Below are 23094 nucleotides of genomic sequence, written 5' to 3'. Positions count from 1 at the left end.
ATCAATAACATCCCCATCAATGTTAAGTCACATTGGTCTCCTAGTTTTTAAATGAAAAATCCAAAAAGCTTCTCTGTAGAAAAGCTTTTTTACCCTGTCAATAACCTGCCATTTGAAAGTAGCATCTCTTTTTTGGTGGACATAAATTAAGTGTCTTACCAAATCCGAGCATTCAATACCGTTCTCAATGTTTTTCAGATGTTCCCCGATTCTGCTACGTGCCTCCCTGGAAGTGCACCCAATGTACTGCTTTTCACACTGGGTGCACTCTACCAGGTAAACTACAAAAGTAGTACAGTAATTTGTGTAGCTGTTGACATCATAAACTCTCTGGGTTACTCGAGATTGGAAACTCTTAGACACTTCAGTATGTCCACAAGCTATACAATTGAAAAAATGGCACCTATAATGTCCCTTGACATTCAACCAACTGCCAGCTGCTGCCTTCTGCAGGCACAGCATGCTAGGGGACAAGATGTTGCCAAGAGTACAGCCTCTCCTAGATACAAAGTTACAGCCTGATGACACATAGTTCCTCTGGCTGTCTTCAGTGGTGAGTATGGGGAGATGTTACATATCTGATACAAACTGGGCACTATAAGAAGTTATAAATATTGGTTTCTGAACATCATAGTTGGTTTTGCGCTCTTGGCTCTTCTGGTCTGATAGTATCTGACTTCTATCCATACCTCCTCTTATGCTCTATTTACTACTTTCCGGGAATATCCCCTCTATAAAAGTTGGGACATCAAAAGATCGCTCTCTTGTTTGCAGTTCCCTTCGCTTGTGCAATTTCGCTTAATGCAGATAAATTGCCCCTTATCCACCCCAAACCCAGTATGCCTGGGGTGGTTACTGCGAGCATGTAGGATAGCATTGGAAGCTATTGGTTTCCTATACAAGGTAGTCTTTACTGAATGTGACTCTATATCCGCAATAAGCAGAAGATCAAGGTAGGGCAATGACTGTGGATTGTGGGCATATGTGAACTGTAAGTTTACATTATATATCATTAAGGAACTCCACAAACTCCAAACACTTCTGTTGACTTCCTGTCCAGACGAACAGGAGGTCATCAATGTACCTCTTATACATTGTGATACTGCTCTTGTGGGATTTCTATCCCCAAAGATGTGGACAGCCTCCCACCAACCCTTGAAAAGGTTGGCGTAAGCTGGGGCAAACTTCGCCCCATAGCTGTACCACGTCAAGTATTGCTTAAGAGCATCATCATAGTTGCTCAAGGCATCCAATGAATACTGAATGGCTTCCAGACCATACTGATGGGGGATAGCCGAATAAAGCCCCACTACATCTATGGTTAACCAAGTGCACTGGTCACTCCAAACCACCTTCCTGACACAGTTAAGGAGGTGTTTGGTGTCTTTCAAGTAGAAGGGGAGCTGATATACAAGGGGCTGAAGTAATGATTCAACCCAACTGGACATAATCTCAAAGAGGGATCCTATGTCTGCCACAATCGGTCTTCCCTTCACCTCCTCCAAGAATTTATGTACCTTGGGGAGGTGATGGAAGATTGGAGTAATAAGATTGGCTACAAAGAGGAAATCGACCGTATTTTGATCTAGGATGCCCTCCTTCGAGGCCATCATCAAGTAGGTCCTGTCCCTTGAAATGCTCAGTGGGGTTACTTGTTAGTTTTAAATAAGTATTATCATCGCATAGCTGTCTCTTGGCCTCTATTATATATGTTGCCTTGTCTTGTACAACTATACTACCACCCTTATCGGATTGCTTTACCACAAAATCATCCCTATTTTTAAGTGTATCTAATGCTTGTGCCTTTGTGGCTGTCAGATTTGGGTAGGGTTTCTTACTATTAGCTGACAAAAAACAAGATCTTCCTCAGCTCTGTGATGAAAGGCCTCTACGAAGGGGCCCATTTCCCTATTTGGGTAAAAGACAGATTTTGGCTTATAGCCCATATGTGTGGATTTTAGCAGATTTAGATCACCAGTCATGAAGTTGCCCAGTTCTTGTAAGGTTACATAATCACACAAATCTTGAAAGTCCACAAGATCGTAGCTCTTGGGTACATCAATACTGGGCTTATTGTCAATGATGGTATTTAACATGTCAGTCGGGGCATAAAATAATTTTTTTCAAAGTAAGGTCACGTACCATTTTATTAACATCCACTATGGTTTGAAAGAGGTTAAACTTTTCAGTGGGAACAAATTCCAAACCTAAGCTCAAAACCTCTTGTTCTGCTGAACTTAATTCAGTAGTGGATAAATTGATAACATTCATATGATGCATTTGTTTTGACCCCCCTCCTGTATCTGCCTGCCCCTCTACCTCGGCGGCCTCTTCCTACGTCTCCCCCTCCTCCTTCCAGTGATACAGTGTCCCTGTGAAAAACCTGCTGATTGGAGTTTTTAATACAGGGTATGATGTTCTGAGTTAATCTAGTAGTTACATTCTCATGGTTACTTAGGAATTCTAATCTACATTGTTCAGTTTGTGCAAGTAATGTAGACTGTGATGCACCTTTCTTGTTGTAATCCCTGGTAATTATAGGGTCAGTCCTAACACCTACAACCTCCTTGGGCCTAACTGATTGATCCCCCATACCCACCAATTGTCTAGTATCACTAGGAGTAGCCTGCTCTACCCTCTCCTCATCTGATTGATCCGTGTCTGAAAAAGTTACGTTTGTCCTGAATTTGTATGTTGTGCCTCTTGATCTAGATCTAGACCGGGACCTATTTTGTTGGCAAAAATTTCGGTTATGTCAGGTGTATACTCTGTTATGTATATGGTCATCACTATCCCGGTTAAACTTTTTCAATTTCAGATTGTCTAGTTCAATCCTGAACTTATAAACAGTGTTTTTCAACATTTGGTCCATTTCATCATACTTTGGATGGATAGTGAAGACATTCAGTTTTCCTGCAAATCAGATAGATCTTCCCTTATTTTAGATATCTGAGACTCCTTAAAGGTGATTATCAGTTCCATAAGTTTTCTGGAGCATTCTGTAAGTATATTGTTCCAGTCCTTAACAAAGGTGGGGTCATCGACCTGGAACGTGGGGAATTTCTTGAGCCTCAACCTTCTAGGAATAAGGTCCATAAGGAGGTATTTTTTAAGGGTTCTAAGCTGCAAAGAAACTTACAGGAGCACCAAAGTAGTGGGTAAAATTTAAATGCTTTATTGTGGTTCAATAGGGTACCATTAATCCTGGGTAAAAATACAGAAATAAAGTTTAATCAGATGAAAAAAAGGCTGACCAGTTTCGGCTACTGCCTTACTCCTAGCATGCTTAGATTTTATATTTTTGGCCAACAGTGAGCACAAGTTACTGGGTATAGCTGTGGAGGCTGAGCTTTTACTGCATTTGACTGGTCCTTATCAATGGGATAATGAGGACATTGCAGAGCACCCAAAAGCGATGCCAGTGAAAGAATAAGGAAACCCAGGCATCAGTTTGAAGAGGTGAGCACACTTGCAAGGGGACTCCACTGTATAAACTTGCATAAAGGAAGTTCTCAATATATCAAGCACAGAATCCAGGAGCGGTGAGTCATTTTGCACTTTGTTTCTAACATTTGCATATGTGTTTGTGGTATCCCTAGGAAAACAATAGAGTGGGGGAGAAGGGGAACACCCCCACTATCTATACTGGACAGTCTATTTAATGCAGTGTCCAGAAGGGACTTTTTTAATATTTGAACATTATTTAGAGTGCACACACCCTACATTTTTTCCCCCTATCATTTCTTGATGGTATTTTTAAGGGCCCTTTTGTCCCACCATAATTTATATTCCTTAATGGACATTAAACCCAAAATTTTTTTCTTTCATGATTCAGATAGAGAATACAATTTTAAACAACTTTCTAATTTACTTATATTATCTAATTTGCTTGATTCTCTTGATATTCTTTCCTGAAAATCATATCTAGATAGGCTCATTAGCTTCTGATTGGTGGCAGCATATAGATGCCTCATGTGATTGGCTCACCCATGTGCATTGCTATTTCTTTAACTAAGGATATCTAAAGAATGAAGCAAATAGATAATAGAAGTAAATTGGAATGTTGTTTAAAATTGTATTCCCTGCCTGAACTATGAAAGAAATTTTTTTAATTAGAGTATTTTCCATAAGTAGGAAGATATCGCTGATTGACAGGTTTTCTTGCTGGTTTACAAAAGTGTCCTCTATGGACAATCTCTCTGAATCAAAATTAATAAGGGACTTCAAGGAAAATAAATCCCTCTTCTCCATAATTCAATAATTAGTCACAGATAGTATATATATGAATTAAATCTGGGACATGTGAGGACTATAGTACCAAGCCACTTGGGGAACCAAAATGTAATGTATTTACCAAAAAACGAACAATCCCCCTAATTGTAGCTCAAGATACCAAATAAATCTGTATAGCTGTATAAACAAGTCAGTTTAAAATGACCCCTGCTGTTTGTGGGCATAGGAGATTTGAGAATCGTCGCTCCAATTGGCAAGTCCTTACGTTTGCAATGTAACTGGTCCCAAAGAAGGTACAAGCTTTACCCTGAATACACCCTATTACGGACCCACAGGTACTGGATCCAGGCTGCAGCATTTGACCCAGACGGGGTCACGGGTACTAATCCAAACTACAGCTTTAAGTTGGTCCAATCAATGGAAGCTCAACAATCACAGTTGAATGTGGCGGCTGCGTCCGTGATCTCCGCCCCTTAGATGCGACTAACTCACAGTATCCAACTGCTGACGTCAGTCTCTCGGCTCCTGAGACACGATCGCCCAGCCCGAGGGAGGATAACAGCAAACAGAGGCAGAATTCAAAGTCCTCAGCACACCGAGACTCAAGCCTAGTAAGTAATAATAGATGCAGCAAACAGAATAACCGGCGAGTTTCAAGATGTGATAAAAAAAACATACTTTAAAAACAAGTGTATTAAAAACCAAGCCTGGAGTGTAGCGTCTTACGTGTTTCGGGAGAGAACTGCCTTAATCATAGACATGCTGGGGAAGTGTTTACACATGACTTAAGTACACAACCCACAATTAAATTAATTACAGCCTGCTGACCCTATTAACTGTTTCAGAACAGTCCTAATAGACTCACAAATGTAGTGACCCTACATAACATAAATGGAAACTAGTACTGATGTGGACCATAACTGAATATATATGTATTGTGTAACCTGGGAGTAACCTAAGGCAAAAAGCCTATACCTGTATATATATATTCATATAGATATATATTTTTTACATTAACATTATAAGATATATAAAGAAATATATATTTAAAAAGAAGAAGAATGTTTTGTTTCTATATAAGGAACATAGGAATATAAAATATGCGTAATGGACGTTGGATTGCATGTTGTAGGTCTAGCGCAGTGTCTGGAATATAAAGTTAATGTAAAATATGTATAGGTACAAATACCCAAATCCGTAATTCCAAAATCCAAACTTTTTCTGAAATCCAAATTTTTTAATTAAATGTACAGTCTACTCCAGAATTTATTTTGTTTAAAAAGATAGAAAGATAGATAATCCCTTTATTACCCATTCCCCAGTTTTGCATAACCAACACTGTTATATTGTATCTAAGCCTCTGCAGGCTACCCCCTTATCTAATTTCTTTTGACAGACTTGCATTTTAGTCAATCAGTGCTGACTCATACATATCTCCATGGGATGTTATCTTTATGAAACACATGAACTAGCAGTGTCTAACTGTTGAAAACTATCAAAATATAGTGAGGCTGTCCCTTTAATATGTTTTAAAACTAAAATTATCAAAAATTACCATTGTCCCTGCCTGTAAATCACAATCTTTTCTGCCTGTGTCTACGTTTTTTTTTTGTAGTCTAAAATTCATAAAATAGTCGATATTTATTTAAAACAACAAATATTACTTTTCTGACTACATTACTGACAATGTACTATGTGTACAATATATACAAAAGGAAAATAGAAGAAAATAGAGGGGCACCTCATGTGTAGTATCATCAGATGTAAAAGCCAGTAATAGAAATAGAGCCAAATGGGTACTCACACACTTCAAAAGCACACCAATGTGATGGTAGCAGCAGGCTGCAGATTCATATAGGTGTGGCAGATCACCTCTCAGGCAGTGCTGTGATGCTGGAAATGGAATGGGAGACACAGAAAAGGAAGAAAAGCACTACATGTGCAGACCATTAAAGATATAACCGACAATATTTTCAGTGATACAAGTGGGTACTCACATACTCCATGAGCACACTTATGTGCTGGTAGAAACAAGCTGCAAATTTTAGGCAGGTGTAGCAGCTCACCCCAAATCAGATTTCTTAATGCTGTAGTAGGAGTAATTCCAATAGGCTACACCGAGTCTCAGGAGAGTAAGGAGACTCTTGTGTATCAGCAAGGCAGTAGGTAGGTCAAGATATCCACTCAAAAACGTATTTATAAAAAAATACAGGTATTAATTAAAAACAAAAGTTAAAAATACACAACAAAGCAATTGCTGTGTTAAGTGGATAAACAGGGGTTAACAGTTACTCCAATAATGCAACGCGTTTCTCGGTTTTGCACCGTTTCATCAGGCATATAATCCTTCTTATTCCTACCTCTGCTTTAAATAACCAGCTAACAAACATTCCCCTCCTTTCAAAGGGGTGTGTTTTCCAATTAATAACTGACACCTGTCCAAGGTGGCCAAACCTTCTGGATCACTATTGGATGAGGGAAACACAGTTAGACTACAAACCATATGACGCCAACCAATGGACAGACATACCCATTTGTATTAACATTTAACAACCAATATGAATCTCTATGCAGCCGATACCCGGAAGTAAAATTATTTTAGAACTGCTAGATATTTGTAAATGAAACGGATCACAATATAAGCCCACAGCTCAATTAAATAAACAGATATCCTCACGCACAGAACATGTACACATGGCTCATATATACATATATATTTTTTGGATAAGCAACACAAATAGAAGAACATCTCTATCTACAATACGGGTTAGTATTGACCTTTCATTTATTTTTTTACACATACCCATTTGGAGTACCAAATATAGGAATTTTTTATCACTGTTGGGAGACCTACACAATAGAATAAACAGAAAGATAGTTTTTGTGTATATATTTGTATGTTAGATTTCTACAGCATTTTGTAAGATATACTAATTAGGAGGTTTGGCCACCTTGGACAGGTGTCAGTTATTAATTGGAAAACACACCACTTTGAAAGGAGGGGAATGTTTGTTAGCTGGTTATTTAAAGCAGAGGTAGGAATAAGAAGGATTATATGCCTAATGAAACGGTGCAAACCCAAGAAACGCGTTGCATTATTGGGGTAACTGTTAACCCCTGTTTATCCACTTAACACAGCAATTGCTTTGTTGTGTATTTTTAACTTTTGTTTTTAATAAATACATGTATTTTTTATAAATATATTTTTTTATAAATACGTTTTTGAGTGGATATCTTGACCTTGCTGATACACAAGAGTCTCCTTACTCTCCTGAGACTCGGTGTAGCCTATTGGAATTACTCCTACTACAGCATTAAGACATCTGATTTGGGGTGAGCTGCTACACCTGCCTAAAATTTGCAGCTTGTTTCTACCAGCACATAAGTGTGCTCATGGAGTATGTGAGTACCCACTTGCATCACTGAAAATATTGTCGGTTATATCTTTAATGGTCTGCACATGTAGTGCTTTTCTTCCTTTTCTGTGTCTCCCATTCCATTTCCAGCATCACAGCACTGCCTGAGAGGTGAGCTGCCACACCTATATGAATCTGCAGCCTGCTCCTACCAGCACATTGGTGTGCTTTTGAAGTGTGTGAGTACCCATTTGGCTCTATTTCTATTACTGGCTTTTACATCTGATGATACTACACATGAGGCGCCCCTCTATTTTCTTCTATTTTCCTTAGCCATACCCAGACCAGTCGGTGAGGAGGAGGCAGCCATCGCAGGACATTTTGCTTGACTTTGGAAAGAACTTTTGCTCTTTATTTTGCAATTCTTCTCTCATTTGGAGAGGATTTGAGAAATTTTAGATACAATACACATTTCCTAATTCAATTGTATTTTTAAAGATTATATAGGTTTACAATTGTTCCTCTATTACCCCTAGCGCCCCCTTATTTGCTGTAAGGCTATTTATATATATACTCAATATATACAAAAGTATTAAATTATATAAAACTACCTTTAGCTTACATGTATAAGCTAAATTAAAACATGTAAAAATTGCCTAATTTACATAAGTTAATGGAGTGCGAAAAAATCTAACACCTTACTTGCATGCAAACCCGACCGCTTTTTCTCAAGTGCGCTAACCAGACATGAAAATATGAAACTAGGTGAAGAACACTGGAATGTAAAATATTCGTGTCAGGTTAGCGCTCTTGAGAAAAAGCGATCTTATGGCATTTTGGTTTCCGGACCTCCACAATAAAGCGAATACAGCAATAAAGTGAGTCACACTTCTTTTTTTGTTTCTCAGTGCATATAAAAGTTGTATTTACACTATACTGTAGTCTATTAAGTGTGCAATAGCATGTCTAAAAAAAATTCCAAGAATCTGTAATATTGGTGACTCTTGATGTGGTGAGCTTGTTTACTGTTATACCCCCCACACAGGGACTTTTGGCTATCCGAAACCAACCAAATCGATATCCCTTTGTGGGACCTCCAGTAGAGCTTATTATGGAATTGCTGAAACTATGTCTTACGAGAAATTATTTCAAATTTGAAATTTGGGGTCTAATATGGCCCCATCATACGCCAACCTATATATGGCCCTATTCGGAGATTGGGACACTGCTCTATCTAAGTGTGACCACATTAAGTATTTTAAAAGATACATCAATGATCTATTCCTGTTGTGAAGTGGTACAGAATTGGAGCTGCTAGATTGGTTTAAAGCACTCAATGAAATCATTCCTTCATTACAATTTAAGATGACCTTTCACAAAGAGACTGAGGACTTTGTAGATTTGAGAATCTATATGAAAGAAGGTCAATTCTACACAACACTATTTAGAAAGGATACGGACAGAAATTCCCTACTGGAAGCTACTAGTTGTCATCCACCATCTTTAAAAAAGGCTCTCCCTGTCTCCCAATTTAAAAGGGTAGTACGGAATAACAGTGATATGGGCCAAGCACGTGAACAACTCGGAGATTCCTACAAAGAGGATATCAAGGGAAACACATCCAACAGCAGTTCCAGACCTTTGTAAATATGGATCAAGATACAGCTTTGTTGACGTCAGAAAAACCAAGGAAGGATGAGAGAATGATGCTAACAATGACTTATACAACAGATAATAGAGGTTTGCCCCAATTGGTCAGGAAGAATTGGCACATCATTGAAACTGACAGGAATTTGACATTCAAGGAAATGCAGCACCCGAGAGTGGGCTTCAAGAAATCAAGATCCATTAGAGACATTCTGGTGAAGGTTGATCCAGTACAGAGTTACAAGAGGACTACCTGGTTGCAGTCAGTGAAACCAGGTTGCTATAAATGTGCTGGTTGCACTACCTGCAATGGCCTACTAACAACTACATTCTTTACCCACCCAGGTACAAACCGCAGATACACTATCCTACATAGAGTAACCTGCACAACAACGTTTATTGTGTATTTATTACACTGTCCGTGCAGGTTATTCTATCTTGGAAAGACGGCGGATGACCTCCAGACGCGTATGGCCAACCATTGCACTGCAATCAGAACTGCTCTAGTGAAAAAAGGGTCTAAGCAGCCGGTGGCACAACATTTTGTGTTAGCTGGCCATACCGTTGCTAATTTGAGGTATGTGATCATTGATCACATCCCCCGCCAATTAGAGGGGGAGATAGGGGCAGGATGTTGTTGCATTGTGAGTCCAGGTGGATCTTCAACCTGGGAACCTTGGTCCCTGGGGGTTTGAATACCCACCTGGACTGACACTGTTTTCTGTGATCTTGTTGTTTTAGCAAGCCGTCCTATCCCACTTTGTAAATGTAAGCCTTTTTTAGCCAATAGTGATTCATAGCTCTTAGCCCCCTTATAGTCATTCTAGCTTTCTAGTTTTCAGCATTAGCTCCTTCCTAGCAGTCACTAGGGTTAGCAATATAGACCCCTGCTGTAGGGTGTATTAGCCCTGTTTTTTGTGCTTTTTCCCCCAAATAGGCTATAACTGGTGATATACAATGATGATATTGTTAATAGGGTTTAAACAGTAGTAAGGATATTTAACAATTGTTGACAAGTTGGTCAGATTATATGTGCTGTAATTCGAGCAGTTGTTTATTACACAATGTATTGTTGTAGTTGTCTCCGACGTCTCTTACACTGGTTTATTAATGCCGCTTCTGGTAACCATGGCAACAGGCTAAGCCAGGATGCGGGGAGTTTCCAGTTTTGTGGCGTGGGTGTCTGGTGGAGAGTATAAGTAAAGTAAGGTATGTACACTTTGTTATTATATATAGTCTGAGGACGGGGTTGATAGCCCCGAAACGACTAACATGATTGAATAAATCTTGAATTTATATTATAAAGACATGGTGAGTGCTTTTCCTTGTGATATATATATATATATATATATATATATATATACATACCGGCAAACATATCATGTTCGCGTTCACCGCGGCGGGCGAACATATGCAAGGTTCGATTCGCCCCCTATTCGTCATCATTGAGTAATACTTTGACCCTGTACCTCACAGTCAGCAGGCACATTCCAGCCAATCAGCAGCAGACCCTCCCTCCCAGACCCTCCTACCTCCTGTACAGCATCCATTTTAGATTCATTCAGAAGCTGCATTGTTAGTGAGAGGAGGGACAGTGTAGCTGCTGCTGATTGAATAGGGAAATCTATAGCTAGGCTAGTGTATTCAGTGTCCACTACAGTCCTGAAGGACTCATCTGATCTCTGCTGTAAGGGCAGCACCCCAAAAAGCCCTTTTTAGGGCTAGAACATCTGCTTTTTTTTTTTTTCCTGTGTAATCTAATTGAAGTTGCCTGCCTGCCAGCGTGTGTGTCAGGCTCACAGCCTATACTGTGCCCACTTGCCCAGTGCCACCACTCATATCTGGTGTAACAGTAGTGTAGATTTAAAAAAAAAAAAAAAAAAACTTTTTTGACTGTGTTAAATAATAACAGTCAGTTTCCTTCACACGTGTGCGTTTCAGTGCCTGCCTGCCAGGGCACAGTGTCACCCCAGTGCAACTCATATCTGGTGTAACAGTAGTGTAGATTTAAAAAAAAAAAATACAATTTTGACTGTAATAGATTGAATAGCAGTTAGTTGTCTGCAAGCGTGTGTGTCAGGCCTACAGCGTCTACTCTGCCAACTTCTGCCAGTGCACAGTGCCACTCATATCTGTTGTCACAGTAGCTTGCACGTATAGTACCACAATAAAAAAAAAATGACAGGCAGAGGCAGGCCACCCAGTAGGGTCCGTCGTGTTCGTGGTGCTGTGATTCCCTTTGGCCCTAGAATAATGCCCAGTGTTCAGAGGCCACGTACCCCGAACTCGAACATTTCTGAGGACATAGTTGACTGGCTAACACAGGACACCCAATCTTCTACAGCTTCCGCTCGGAACCTTGACGCACCATCCTCCTCCAGCTTATCTTCGGGCACCTCTCAAGTTACCACTCGCCCGCCTGCCGCCACCAACAACACTAGCACCACAGCCGCTTCACTTGATCTGTCAGAGGAGTTATTTACACATCAGTTGGAAGAAATGAGTGATAGTGATGCACAACCATTATTGCCAGAGGATTTAGATAACAGGGATAAGTCTCAGTCAGGCAGCATTACACACATGGACGTACGGTGTGATGATGATGATGATGTTGTACCCGCTGCTGCTTCCTTTGTTGAGTTGTCAGATACAAGTGAAGCGGTTTATGATGACGATGCGTCCGTGGATGTCAAGTGGATGCCCGTTAGAAGAGAAGAAGAAGAGGGGGAAAGTTCAGATGGGGAGACAGAGAGGAGGAGGAGACTAGTTGGAAGGAGGGGGAGGTCGTCGCAAGGAGCTAGTGGCACAGTCAGACAGCATGCATCGGCACCCGGGGTCAGCCAGACAGCACACCAAACAACGCATGCTGTTGCCACCACCAGAATGCCGTCATTGCAGAGCTGAGCAGTGTGGCATTTTTTTTGTGTGTCTGCCTCTGACAACAGTGATGCCATTTGCAACCTGTGCCAAAAGAAACTGAGTCGTCGGAAGTCCAACACCCACCTAGGTACAACTGCTTTGCAAAGCCACATGATCGCACATCACAAACGCCTATGGGATCAACAAGTACAAGCAGCACACAAACTCAAAGCCGCCATCCTCCTCCTGGTCCAGCATCTTCAGCCACGTCAACCACTGCTGTCCTCCTTGCCCCCTCTCAACCATCCGCCACTCCGTGTCTCGCCTTGAGCAGTTCCTGCTCATCTGCCCACAGTCAGGTGTCTGGCTTCTTACGCTCAAACACGTCCTTGACAATGTCAAAAAGTCATCCCCTTGCCCGGCATCTGACAGCTGGCTTGACTGAACTCTTAGCCCGCCAGCTTTTACCATACAAGCTGGTGGAGTCTGAGGCGTTCAAAAAAATTTTGTAGCTATTGGGACACCGCAGTGGAAGGTACCAAAATTTCTTTGCACAAAAGGCCATCCCCAACCTGTACTCGATTGTGCAAAAGGAAGTAATGGCATGTCTGGCACACAGTGTTTGGACAAGGGTCCATCTGACCACTGATACCTGGTCTGCAAAGCATGGTCAGGGCAGGTATATCACCTACACTGCGCATTGGGTAAACCTGCTGACGGCTGCCAAGCATGGAATGCGTGGCTCTGCAGAGGAGTTGGTGACACCGCCACGACTTGCAGGCAGGCCTGCTGCCACCTCCTCTACTCCTCCTACTCCATCCTCTTCCATAGCCTCCTCTGCTGAGTCCTCTTCTGCTGCTGCATCTTGCTCCACATCAACGGCACCTCCCCAGCTCCCCAGGTACTATTCCACATCCCGGATACGGCAGTGTCACGCCGTCTTGGGGTTGACTTGCCTGAAAGCAGAGAGTCACACCGGACCAGCACTCCTCCTTTTGAGGAGTTGACAAACCTAGTCAGTCGCACCAAAGGCACCATCAGCGACATCATACCATTTATTTTCTTCCTGGAGCGTGCCCTGCGAAGAGTGCTGGATCAGGCCATAGATGAGCGTGAAGAGGAAGAGGAAGAGTTGTGGTCACCATCACCACCAGAAACAGCATTATCAGCATAGCTTGCTGGACCTGCGGCAATGCTGGACGAGGATTGTGAGGAAGAGGAGTCAGACGAGGAATGTGGCTTTGAGGAGGAGGAGGAGGAGGAAGACCAACCACAACAGGCATCCTAGGGTGCTCGTTGTCACCTATCTGGTACCCGTGGTGTTGTACGTGGCTGGGGGGAAGAAGATACCTTCAGTGAGATCAGTGAGGACGAGGAACGGGACATGAGTAGCTCGGCATCCAACCTTGTGCAAATGGGGTCTTTCATGCTGTCGTGCCTGTTGAGGGACCCTCGTATAAAAAGGCTGAAGGAGAACGACCTGTACTCTGCCAACTTCTGCCAGTGCACAGTGCCACTCATATCTGTTGTCACAGTAGCTTGCATGCATAGTACCACTAATCAAAATTTTTTTTACAGGCACTGGGTACTGGGTGTCCACGCTACTAGACCCCCGGTATAAGCATAAAATGCCTGAAATGTTACCGAATTACCGCAAGTCGGAAAGGATGCAGCAGTTCCAAAATAAATTAAAAAGTATACTTTACACAGCGTATAAGGGTGATGTCACAGCACAACGGGAATCTAACAGGGGAAGAGGTGAAAGTAATCCTCCTCCCACGACCACGCTGGCAAGGACAGGACGCTTTACAGACGTGTTGTTGATGGAGGACATGCTGAGCTTTTTAAGTCCTACGCATCGCCACAGCCCTTCGGGGTCCACCCTCAGAGAACGACTCGACCGACAGGTAGCAGACTACCTCGCCTTAACTGCAGATATCAACACTCTGAGGAGTGATGAACCCCTTGACTACTGGGTGTGCAGGCTTGACCTGTATGGCCTGAGCTATCCCAATTTGCGATAGAACTTCTGGCCTGCCCCGCTTCAAGTGTACTGTCAGAAAGGACCTTCAGTGCAGCAGGAGGTATTGTCACTGAGAAGAGAAGTCGCCTAGGTCAAAAAAGTCTAGATTACCTCACCTTTATTAAGATGAATGAGGGATGGATCCCGAAGGGACTGACAGTGGGCAATACATTAGACTAAAAAAGGCCTGATGAGATGAGCTGCCTTGGGCTAAAAATGGTCCACACGCTGCTGTATTTGATCTTCGAATGGCGGATAACTTGCGTGACTTACCCGCCAACAACTAGGGTTCAAGCCGCAATGTTTTAGGGCACTTTCTGCCTGGGAAACAAACATTAATTTTTCTGGCCTCTGGTGCTGCACTGTGGCTTCAAAAACCAAACAAAAAAAAAGGCACATAACAGGGATTAAACTGATAGGAATAGTACTACTTAACACACCACTCCTATCTGGTGGCACATTAGATTGCATGCGCAGTGCCCCAAATTTGAAGTAGGAGGTCCGATGATGCATCTTTTTTCATCTCCCGGTTCCTAAAATCGATGCCATATACACGTCCCCTGATAGGGGACGTAACAGGGATTAAACTGATAGGAATAGTACTACTTAACACACCTTATAATAACGCAGAGAGAGGCAATGCAGAGAGGGGAGTCTGAAGAAGAGGAGTCAGAGGAGGAAGGTGGCTTTGAGGAGGTGGAAGACCAAACACAGCAGGCGTCCCAGGGGGCTTGTGTCCCAGGGGGCTTGTTGTCACCTTTCGGGGCCCTTGGTGTTGTACGTGGCTGGGTGGAGGAAGAGACCTTCAATTACATCAGTGAGGACAAGGAACAGGACATGGCTAGCTTGGTATCCAACCTTGTGCAAATGGGGAGTTTGCGGTTGTGCAAATGGACTGTTTGCGGTTGTTTGTGGTGCGTGTTTGGTCTGTCACTGTGAAGCGGGCGTAACCCTTACACTACCTGATAGATACAACATCATACCTGATGTTTTAAAGCACGTTATTCCAAACAATTTAGGAATGTTAGGTGATTTATGCCCTTTATGGCTTAAAACCAGACTCTGCATCAACTATGTAATTTTCCATGGGAGTTTTTCCATGGATCCCCCTCCGGCATGCCACAGTCCCATTGAAACAACTTTTCCATCACTATTGTGGCCAGAAAGAGTCCTTGTGGGTTTTAAAGTTCGCCTGCCGATTGAAGTCTATGGCGGTTCGCCCGGTTCGCCCGTTCGTTTGAACAGTTGCGGAAGTTCGCGTCCGCCATTCGCGAACCCAAATTTTTATGTTCGCTACATCACTAATGTCTATGTTAAAGCCTTATGCAGGTTTTTTTTTCTAACACCTGAAACCTCATATATTTGAGCCCCTATAAAGTTTTTGTGCATTTTTTTAAAAAAAATATTTTTATTAGATAGTGTTATTATGAGTGTAAATATTATATTAATTGTATTTTTAATGTATTTTCTGACACTTTTTATTTGAGTATAAAAGTTAACCAGAGTTCTAAGGATGCACTAACCTGACGCGTGTTAAATTCAATTGCACTCAAGCAATCACATTTACTTTCAACTGGTAATATGTGCGCTACTTCCAACGCATGCAAACCTAATATCGCTTGCGAGCAACTCGTAATCTGGCCCTAAATGGGCAGACAAGGTTCATAAACACAAAATTTTGGAAATAGAAGAAACTTTGTAACAATTAATCATTTTAAATATGTTAGTAATCTAGTGCTAAACAGGGACACTTGCAGCACACAGAGAAACTGGTTTACATTATATAACACAAGTCTCTAGCTAGACAAATATATTTCTTTACATTCTTTACATTGAGCCATGCATATTTTCACAGCATTGTTTATGGCTCCAAAATTCTGAAAAAGAACATCTATTTACACATACTCCCTTTGAATGCTTTGTTTGCCCTGAACTTTTTGAGATTACTCACACAGGTAAAAAAGAACAAACATTAATATTGTGTTGACATGTTACATACTTCATGTTTATTGAATAACAGTGTTTCTCTATTTCACAATTGTCCTTAGCCAGTTAATACAAAGGACGATGTTGCTATTTAAAAAATGTTCCTGACTGTAGCCGAGTGACAGGTTGTATGCATGCTCCTAAGTGTATTTAAGATTACTATATGAAATGTAAAAGTTACCTTGTTATTCTTGTGTTATGTAATACAGCTTTATGTATAAAAAAAAGTAGAAAAACAGATAACTAATAGGTAGAGAAGGGCACAATTTTTATATCTAAATTCATCAAAACCCATAGAGACCCTAAGAGAGATTGTCAAAGTAGTGATATCATGTGTGGCAAAGCTAGTCCATTAGAGCACATATGTACAAGAATGGCCCCCTATAACTAAGAGTATTTGGTTATGTGCATCATTTTGTAAAGTTACACTCTAATGAAATAAACAAAAAAGATGTGTGATTTTTACTGATTCTAGCTACCTATGTGACTCATAATGTGATACAAATAATAAAAATGTACACAACATGTGCAAATAAGAATATTCTAGCCAAAACAAATCAAATATGTATCCATTAGTTACATTTTTATTATTTGTAACACATTTTTGGACACTATTTTGTATTTTTGTGATTTATTATAACCATTTTGTTTCAAATAGATACTCATAAAGGGGTTAAATACATAGTTAAGGCTTGCTTATCAGCTGCTAGCATTGCTGTTCTCGGGCAGAACATGACTGGCCAAGAGTGGCAGTCACTTTAGCCTGCAGACCCAGAAGTTGTCCGCTTGCCTTCTCTGCATACAGGCAGCGGACGTACAGGATCTGATGCCCGTATGTATCATTACAAGCTCAAGTGAGCATGAAAAGCCCGCCCCTTCTCTCTCATGACCAATAGCGTGAGAGAAGGGACTGTCACTTACCCTAAGCAAGTGAGCTCTCTGTGATTTCTCTTTGCCACCTCTGTGTAAGAATGACTGCTGCTTATTACATTGCGGGAAGCAGGCTCACATGCACAAACCTGCCCGCAAGGCCTCCAGAGCAGCTTACACTGCTTCGTACATGGAGTCCAAAAGGGAGAAGGCTACTTCACTGACTATTTAAAATTAAATATTATTTGTGTTGCTTGTTAAAATTAAGGGACAGTAAAGTCAAAATTAAAACTATCATAAATAACCAAATGTACTACTATTGTCACATTTGTTTGTTTTCTTGGTATCCTTAGTTGAAAAGTAAATCTACATAGTTTATAGGAGCTCAGGAATGTGCACATACTTTTAGTACTCTGTAGCAGCATTTATTCTTCAAAAAAGGATACCAAAAGGACAAAGCAGATTTGATAGAATAAAATTGGAAAAACTGCCTGTTTTGACTAAACAATGAAAGTTTAATTTTGACTATAAATAAAGACATAATTTCAGCATCAGAAGCGACAATATATTCTGGCTAAAAGCCGTATTCATAGCCACCAGTGTCTGGCAGTTTTCTATATGGAAGCTGTAAAGCGCATATAATTATTACATTTGAATCCTCTCTATAACTAGCTATGCATGTGTTGGCTTTACCTATTGTTTACTGTTTAAAACCACCAAATCTGATCTGGTATCTATGGGATTTTTTTTACAATTGAATCCGTTAGAATGACAGGCGATAGCATTGTAAAGTGTTACAAGTCCTCCTGGCTAGAGAAGCATTAAAGGATAATATTCCCCTCCAATACTCTTCCCTTCATTTCACGAGGCTTCTGTCCTGGAGGCGAGCGTCACACCTCAGATAGTTCCCTAGAAGGAATAAACAATCTCCAGTGCTGGGAACTAAATCCTCAGTCAGTGCCAACCTCATTTGTAATGTTAGGGGGAGCTGTGTTTACAACAAGCTCATGATGCCTGCAAGTAGGGCAGTGCGGAAAGTGTTTTGTAAGAGCCCAGTGCTGTCAGGATGGCACAGAACACAAGCAGCTCATTGTTTATAAGAACTGTGAAGGTATTAACTGTTTCATTGCTAAAGAGGCTAAATGGATACTGCTGTCATCTGTGTTACAACATCTAGAACCCTTAGACAGCAAACGAATCAACACCCTACAGCAGAGAACCATTGTTGGGCATTTTAGAGATACAACAGATCTGCTGTGTAGAAATGCTTATCAAATGTATACAGCAAGAGAGGCACTCTACCAGGAATGAACAACAGCCCAGTGGCTTGTTCTATGGTTACCACCCAGGAGCAGCCTCTTTTAGCCCAATTGTGCTTTTAACAGAGGAAAACTTTCCTGAAGTACATCAGTCTAATACCACCTAGTAAGGTCAGTCCAGCCCCGAAATACCAGGCAATCCTCATCTGAACAAGGAACATGGCAACCCCAGGCAATGGTTTTGGCCTTCTTTGGGCCTCGTCAGTGAGGTGCAGCCATATCCTTCTAAGCACATTGGGCAAGGAGACCAAATTCATATAGGTAAAGAAGTGCTCTACCAGTCATACAGAAAGAGAAGCGCTCAACCAGCAAGCAATTTGCTTCAGCTCTGTCCGTTATCTGCTAAGGACTTCTATTTTGATGTAAGGTGTCCTTAAAGGGTCCATTTAACATCTGGAGGTATTAAGTTGTTTGCAAACATATCTTTAACCTTTATTTTGTAATTTGAAAAAGCTGCTTTTGCCTGTAGAAACTGCAACCTATACTGAAAATATGAATAACAAACATTTTCTGTAGAAAAGCTATGTAAACATGAGACAATATCACAAATAAAACGGCCATTATAATAAAAAAATTACATGCTTTAAACCCCTGCAAATGGGTTAAACACACAGTAGAAGTACTGTTTGAGACTATCAGAGCACTGCTGGTTCTGAGCAGAACTCACCACTGATCCAATCCGCAGCACTAGTCACAAAATTCAGATGTGCAACTGGCGTTTTCCACTCAGGACCAGCAATGCTCTGTGGGTCCCGAGTAGTATTTCTACTGTGTGTTTAACTCTTTATCTAATGGATAAAAGCATGTCATTTTTTTACTATAATTGGCCTCTCAGTGGGGGGCATGAGATAGAGAGAGATTTTTGTATCTGAAATATCTGGATGTACCCATTGAATTCCACAGCCATAATTAGCATTTCAATATCTAACTTTTAGGCAGCATGTCTTTATACATAGATAATATTAACAGCTCTTAACTTACAGGCTCAGCTGATTTTTATGGACACGTCCTTGTAAAAAAAAAAAGAAAAGATGGACGCAATGAGCAAAATCAGCTATTTCAAATACAATAACAAACATAAAGAAACAATTTCTTATACATGTAATACTCTGCAGTGGTTATAACAAGACATTTAGAACACATTAAGGGGGAATACATTTTATAGTACAGTGTCCCTTTAACACAAATCCTAGATGATCTGGGGAAGACACAGTTAGTTTGGTTGTGATCAGATCCAAAAGACCCACAAGTTCTATGCGCAGCATGCTCACTTGAGACCTCAGATCAGATGCAATTGCCTGTACACATTTGTTACATTTATTATACTGGAAAGGCAACTAAAACTCCAGATTTCAAAGTTTTAGAAGCACCTCAATGCCCCACTAATTCTACAGTCTCTGCCAGAATTGTGATAGTGAAGATACTCAGCAAGTATGCTGGAGCATAACACACACAGCTCTGGTATGTAACAGAGGTCAGGGCACTATAAATAAAGTGGGTGGATTATTTCTGCACTCACATTATCTCTGCATATATGTGGCATCTCACTAGTGCAATATCAGAGGTTTGCTTCTGTATAATGTTGCAATGACATGAAATTCAACTCCCATTCCTACTTGCCAGAACTACTATGACACAAGATACAGTATACAACTACAAGATATAGCTTCAGTGTATCATTGCAATCAATTTGCCAGAGTTACATGTACACATTATATATATATATATATATATATATATATATATATATATATATATATATATATATATATATATATATATATATATACACACACACACATATTTATATATTAAAATGTTCCTTTATATTCCAATAAATAAAACATCAATATGACTTAAAAAAAAAACCTCTACACTTTTTCTCTGTCGTAAAAGTTTAATTTTTGATGTCCGTATCACTTTAACAAAATAATATTTAAAAGGGATATGAAAACCAAAAATTTTCTTTCATGATTCAAATAGGATGGGATTTTAAACAATTTCTAACTTACTTCTATCACCATTGTTCTCGTTGTATCTTTTGTTGAAAAGCAGGATGTATGCTTAGCAGCTTATTTCTGGAGCACTATATGGGAGCACGATTTCCTGCTATGTAGTGCTCCAGATGCCTACCTAGGTATCTCTTCAATGCAGAATATCATGGGGGGGAAAAGCAAATCTGATAATAGATGTAAAATGGAATTTATTTTTAATGGTATGTTCTGTCTAAATCACAAACAAAAAATGTGGTTTTCATATCCATTTAGCATTCAAGTTGTTTTCTATTTATTTAAAAGGGGAGTGTGATATGTGTCATTTAAAGGCTACAAAAAAGTGAACTGCAATTTGTAAAAACATATTTTTACTTAGCTTTTCTAATCTGTGACTTCTTCCTATAGCTTTCAGTTCACTAATATTACCTAATTCTCAAAACAATTAACAGCTGTTGACAGGAGATTGTCAGTCATTTAAACAGAAAGGAAACACTACATATTCATAATATGCTTTTTAATAAAGGTAACATCTTTTTTAAATCACATTCTCAAGAAAAAAAAAGCATGCTCTAGTTTGTTATATATGCATTACTGACCCTCCATAACCACAAAGATGTTAAATACATAGGTAAAGTCTTGCTAGGAAACTTGCAGGAAGCCAGTCACATGGGATGCCAATCTCCAACTTTGTTCTGGTTGGAATCTGCAGTGCTTGTGATTTTTGATCTGGACTTTACAGACGTTAAACATGTGGTTAGTTAGGATCCATAACAAAAAAAATGAAATGCTCTAACAAAAAAGAGAATGTAATTTTTGTGCTAGAATGTTCCTTTAACAGAATCTCAAATAAATGCACTTTTTAAAGGGACACGTAGATACATTATTATTATCACAACAAAGCATCTATTTCCTTGATATAGGTTTTGTCCTATAACAAATATGATTTCATTCATAACTGTTGCTGTCACTTTCTCTCGTTAAATAATCAGCAGCATCTGACATTTAGAAAATGGAAACAAAAATAACGGCACAGGAAACAGTTTTACAATCTGTTTGTTAAAAAACTTTTTTATACTCCCCTTTTTTTATTGATTAAAAATAAACTCAAATTTAGAATGTCTTAGGTTCAGCCAACACAGGAAGTGATGTTAAGTTAGTTACTTGTAGTTGTTGTGGAAGTTTGTTTACTTCATTAATTCACACTAATAACCAGTCATGCTTTACAATCACAATGTATTTGCACATAGATTTGCAATGTCATCTATCAGACTCCCTTTAAATGTACATCAAGCTAATTTTTTATATAGTATAAGCAATGCATTACAAAAGATCTGCATGCAAAACAAAATGTTTTATAAACATTTAAAACTCTCATTTTGTTTGCAAAATTTGCTGATTTGAAGTCCTGTGACATAATACATAAAAAAGCCTCTTATTTATGATTATCTTATTTTTCTGCTGTGGACATTTAGGAACAGATATATAATAGCTACTAAAATCAACTGTATAGCATGTTACTAGATAATTAATTTGAATTCTACAATAAGCACTCCAGGGGAGTGGAAAATATGTTAAAATTACATGAAAAGGGGGCAATGTGAATTATATATATTTTCTTTGCTAAATTTGATCAAACATTTTATGGGCGATTTTCAGCGGTAATAAGATCATGCAAGATTTGCTATGTAATAAACATGGATGTAAATTACAAAAGCACCTGATTTGTTTGAATGGAGATACAAAGAAGGACATTAACTGTGATGTAAGTCATTATTTAACATATAAGTGATATTTATCCAAAATATAAAGTCTTGTCAGTAACAATATTACTATAGTACTGAAGAAACTACATAAACAGACCTACATAACATACACAGAACCATTAAATAAGGAATCTTCTATTAATGATATAAGGTAAGCAGTTGCACCTTTCAGTATACACATAGCTTAGTGAAGAAAGAATATATATACACACACACACATATATATATGTATAAAGTTTACAAAACTTGTAAAATGTTACAATTAGGCTTAGTTAGAATCACTAACACTTGCAGCAAGAGAATTGCATACAGTTTGTGGTCATCTCAGGATATGGAATGGTTAAGCAGAAGTTAATGACTGACTGCCTTACACACTGCTTCCTCCTATTGTGCAAAAGCCAATCTCTAGTCTGAAAAGAAAACTTTGTTTTTGGAAATCATCAGTTGCTTTACCTTTCTCCTGGCCCGTGGGCAGCGTAGTTTGCTGCCTGTGCAGCCCATAACTGCAGCTTTAGACTTCACACACCAGGGTAGTGTAAGTCACCTCTCACCCCCCTGTCTTTTCCTGGCAACTCTGGCTGGCTGCCTGTGTGTCTGATACACAAAACACACACGCCTCTAAACCTGCAAGCTGCACTGAACTTTAGGCACAGCTCAAGTATTGTGACGTAAATACCAGAATAGCAGCACACTTCCAGAACTATAAAAGAAGACTAGAGTTATAGCAGCACACTTATATAACTATAGCAACTCACTTCTAGAGTTATAGCAGCACACTTATATAACTATAGCAACTCACTTCTAGAGTTATAGCAGCACACTTATATAACTATAACAACTCACTTCTAGAGTTATAACAGCACACTTATATAACTATAGAAACTCACTTCTAGAGTTATAGCAGCACATTTATATAACTATAGCAACTCACTTCTAGAGATATAACAGCACACTTATATAACTATAGCAACTCACTTCTAGAGTTATAGCAGCACACTTATATAACAATAGCAACTCACTTCTAGAGTTATAACAGCACACTTA

General features: G+C 39.7%; 1 protein-coding gene across 2 annotated transcripts in view; it reads right to left on the bottom strand.

Moving 5' to 3' along the window:
- Positions 1-22637, bottom strand: part of CCDC69 (coiled-coil domain containing 69) — a 68308-nt gene extending 45671 nt beyond the window's left edge. For both annotated transcript variants that reach the window (XM_053718665.1, XM_053718666.1), the window contains exon 1: positions 22504-22637. In XM_053718665.1, coding sequence (XP_053574640.1) covers positions 22504-22551 — 48 coding nt within the window. In that variant the 5' untranslated portion in view covers positions 22552-22637. The remainder of the gene's footprint in view (positions 1-22503) is intronic.
- Between the last annotated feature and the right edge of the window lie 457 nt (positions 22638-23094).

Source organism: Bombina bombina, chromosome 6, assembly GCF_027579735.1.
Source record: "Bombina bombina isolate aBomBom1 chromosome 6, aBomBom1.pri, whole genome shotgun sequence".
Lineage (NCBI taxonomy): Eukaryota > Metazoa > Chordata > Amphibia > Anura > Bombinatoridae > Bombina > Bombina bombina.
This window is presented reverse-complemented; position numbering and strand designations above follow the sequence as displayed.